The sequence below is a fragment of the Lipotes vexillifer genome, unplaced genomic scaffold (assembly GCF_000442215.2).
Source record: "Lipotes vexillifer unplaced genomic scaffold, Lipotes_vexillifer_v1.1 scaffold905, whole genome shotgun sequence".
Lineage (NCBI taxonomy): Eukaryota > Metazoa > Chordata > Mammalia > Artiodactyla > Lipotidae > Lipotes > Lipotes vexillifer.
Genome location: NW_006796034.1, coordinates 872,851 through 876,783, shown reverse-complemented (window position 1 = coordinate 876,783; position 3,933 = coordinate 872,851). Strand labels below are relative to the sequence as shown.

Genomic DNA, 3,933 nt, shown 5'->3' with positions numbered 1-3,933 from the left:
GCAGGAATGTGGTCGGGAGTGGACTTGCTCTGTATTTTCTCTTTCTTTGCTCACTCTTGTACCTTCATGTTATAGGAGTAGGTCTGAAGAAAACGCTTCTGTGGGTGAAGTAAGTGACCGTAGTGGCTCAGGCAGCAGTTCCTGGAAGGGTTACAGGAACAACCAGCACATTGTCATGATAAGCCAAGTACAAAAGATCTGGGACAAGCCCAGCTGCATTCTGTCCTTGGGTGAAGCTCTCTGTCCTTGGGTGAAAGTGAAGAGACAGTTACAGAGAGCATAGTGCCGATGGTCCTCATTGTGTCCATCTCAGGAGCTTTGTTCTTCATCTGGGTCCTTTTAAATATGGTGAAGAGCTGTCATCCTGGGATCTCTTTACCCAATTCTGTGAGGAAACACCTGTCTTCTGTGTCATGTCTTCCTGTTTTGTATTTATTGTCCTGTTTGGGTCATGCCCATCTTTGAGCAAGATGGAATAAGAGTAAATATTTGAAACTGTTTGATCTGTAAATGTATTTATTCTGCTTTCTTGAATGGGAATACTGTGGAAGTTTATAGTATTGTAGGCTGAAAATTATTTTTCTTCAGAAATTTGAAGGTGTTTTTTTATTCTCTTTGAAGCCTGAAATCCTTCTCATTCCTGATTCTTTTTATGTGGCCTATTGTTTTCTCTCTGAAAGCTTATAGAATCTTCTTTTTCTCTCCATTATCCTAAAATTTCACAGTGTATGCCTTGATGTGGGTGTATTTTCATCCATGGTTTCAGGCACTCCACAAGCTCTGTCATTCTGCTTACTTGTCCTTTAGTTCTTGGAACTTTAATTTTCTTGCTCATTTCCTCCTCTCTCTTTTCTCTCTATTTTCTTTCTGGAACTTATATTTGGATACTTAACAACTGCACTGGTTCTCTAGTTTCCTTCCCTTTTCCCTATTTTCATTTGTTTTTGTTTTCTTTTAACACCTTTTAAGAAACTTCCTCAGCTTTTTCTTCCATTCCTACTGTAAACTATTTCTGAGATCATCTTTTAATTTCCAAGAATTCTGGTTTTCTGTCCCTTTTATAGCATTCTTTTTTAAATTGAATGCAGCATCTCTTCTACCTGAACTATTTGTAGCTTTTTTTAAAGAGGATTCTTTCCTCTGCTTAGCTTCTAGCCCCATCCAATAGAAATATAATGTGAGCCCTATATATAATATTAAATTATCTTGTAGCCTCATAAAAAGAAACAGGTGAAGTTAATTTTAATATTTTATTCAACATATTGATAATATTATCTGAACATCTAATCAATATTCTTAAATTATTAATGAAACATTTACCTTTTTGGCCCTGACTCTTGGAAATATGGTATATACTTTTCATCTAGAGCACATGTCAGTTTGGAGCAGCCACCTTGCCATTGCTCAGTAGCCGTATGTGGATAGTGGCCACGATATTGACAGCACAGTTGTAGACCTTCAAGTTGGTTTTTTTCCTACTTATTTTGACTCTGTCTTCCATAGTTGTCTCCTTAAAATTAAAGCTTTGGGAACTGAAATCTATCCAGAAGCTCTTGAAGATTTTGAGCTTTACTGTAGTGTTATCTAGGAGAGCTGTTTGGGAAGTACATGAGGTCTGTATCTCTAGTTCTCTGCTCTTGGGCTGGTCTGATACCCCAGAGAAATGTCTTTCCCTGCCTACAGGTATGGTTCCAGAACTCTGGGAGCCATGTTAGGTCAGAAGCTCCAGGATCTCTGCATTCAGCAGGCACACAGTCATTCAATCCTTATTTTAAGATAGTTGCCCACCTGTTCTTGTGCTTGGCATTGCCCGTCCAGAGACCCTCTGTTTCACACTGCCCGGAGAAGAAATCCCCAGACTTCTGAGGTTGCTCAGGAGCATGGAGTGGAGACAAGGATCTAGAAATCTAATGCTGTTCAGATAGCTCACCGTTCCCCGAGATCAGAGGACCTAGTCTGACAATCCCTGAGTCTCCTTAGGATCCGCTAAATCATGTTGGTTCTCAGTTTGGAATTTCAGCTTTCTCAGGAGTGCTACGTCAGCACTTGTTCACCTCCTCTTCAGCTTGTGAAATGTTACTTTTGTCCCCATTCCTGTTCTTCCAGTCCGGTAGGCTTAACTGTATTTCAGTGGGGTGGTAGGAGGGAAAGAAATTAGGTACAAATGTTGGATGTGCTACATTAGCCCAGGAAACTGTTGATATCTCTTCAATCACATTTTATAGGATTCTCAACTGAGAAGTGGAAACAGTGTCTTTGAATGACTTTTAAGCTCATAATGAATCATCCTTTATTTCTTTTAGTCAGTGGAGGAGAGGAAATAAATGGGGTCCAATACTATGAGCTCTCATTTTATCCTAGGAATACTATGGGACCAAAGCTTTCGTGTGGGAAGCCATGCTCAATTCTTACAGTGTTAAGAGAGTACCCTTTATTTACTCATTACCATGTGGTAAATCTGAGGCTCCAAGAGTGACCAAGATGGTAGAGGTAGAAATTAACCTCAAGGCTTCCCGCTCTCTGGGAACGGAAGGGGAAACAGGAGAAGTGGTGCCTACCTCACCACAGATGTTGTAGGACATCAGCTAGCCAGAGAGATGCTGTATTTTCCATCGCTGAGCAGTGAAATCATTGAAATCAGTTATGCCAGTAGACAGATCAAGGTGGTATGCCCATTGACAGTTTGAGAGAGGAACTTTTTTTGACCTACTTATGGCAATTCAAATGGTATTTAAAAATAGGATGACAAAATGTTGACAGTTTCTTTCTCGTAAGTCATATTGTCTTTTGCTAATCTTCAATCTGGCCCGAGTAAAACACAAGCACCCTATAGCTTTTTGTTCTCTCTCTCCCCCCATACCAACAGAAAATAAGCTTTTTCTAATTAATTTGACTTATATTGTATATTATCCTGGGTTTGTTTTAATAAAATAGTTGAAGATCATGCTAACTTTGGGACAGTCATGAATGTAATTGGTATAGCATATCTATCAGAGTTTTAAAATCATATCATGTGGCTTTAGGTTTAGAGTTTTACTGATTACCAGTTAAGTCATTTTTAATAGAGATATAATGTATGGTGATATCGGATTTACTTTATAGATCACATATAGCAAACATATGTACATTTCTTTTTCTTGTTCTTGGGTGTAATTTTTTTTCTTCTAGTTGTATTGAGGTATAATTGACATACAGCACTGTATAAGTTTAAGGTGTGCAGCACGATTTGACTTACATACATCATGAAATGATTATCACAGTAAGTTTAGTGAACATCCAGCATCTCATACAGATACAAAATTAAAGAAATAGAAAAATATTTTTCCTTGTGATGAGACATGTACATTTCTAAATGTGATTGACCTTAAGTCTTGTTACTCTAAAAAGAACATGCTAAACCACTCAGTAGCTATTCAGTAGGTTATTAACAGGGAAAAAATGGGCAGAATGATATTTCTAATGTAATTTTATTTCTTTAGCTACCAGAACCATTTATTTTATTCCGATTGTACAAGGAATTTATAGACCTTGCAATAGAGATCCAACATGTAAATGAAGAACAAGAGATGAAAAAGGATAATCCTGAGGACAAAAAGTGTCCAAGTACGTGTATAGAAATAAACCGAATTCTTCTAAAAAGCAAGGATCTTCTAAGACAATTGCCAGCATCAAATTTTAACAGCCTTCATTACCTCATAGTTCATCTTAAGCGGTAAGAATTTGAATAAGACAGACATTGATTAGTGGGTGGATAATTGATCAGTTTTTCGGTTTTTATGGGGTTTTTTTAAATTGTGGTAAAATACACATAACATATAAATTTACCATTTTAGCCATTTTTAAGTGTACAGTTCAGTAGTATTAAGTACATTCACACTCTTGTGGTATTGTTTTTATATTGAATGTTTCATTTCTAATATGTGTTAGGGAAAG

General features: G+C 37.3%; 1 protein-coding gene across 1 annotated transcript in view; it reads left to right on the top strand.

Moving 5' to 3' along the window:
• The window catches only part of ARHGAP29 (Rho GTPase activating protein 29), a 75,787-nt gene that overhangs the window by 66,631 nt on the left and 5,223 nt on the right, over positions 1-3,933 (top strand). Inside the window, exon 20 of the mRNA XM_007468109.1 lies at positions 3,480-3,712. Within this exon, the coding sequence (XP_007468171.1) occupies positions 3,480-3,712 (233 nt within the window). The remainder of the gene's footprint in view (positions 1-3,479; positions 3,713-3,933) is intronic.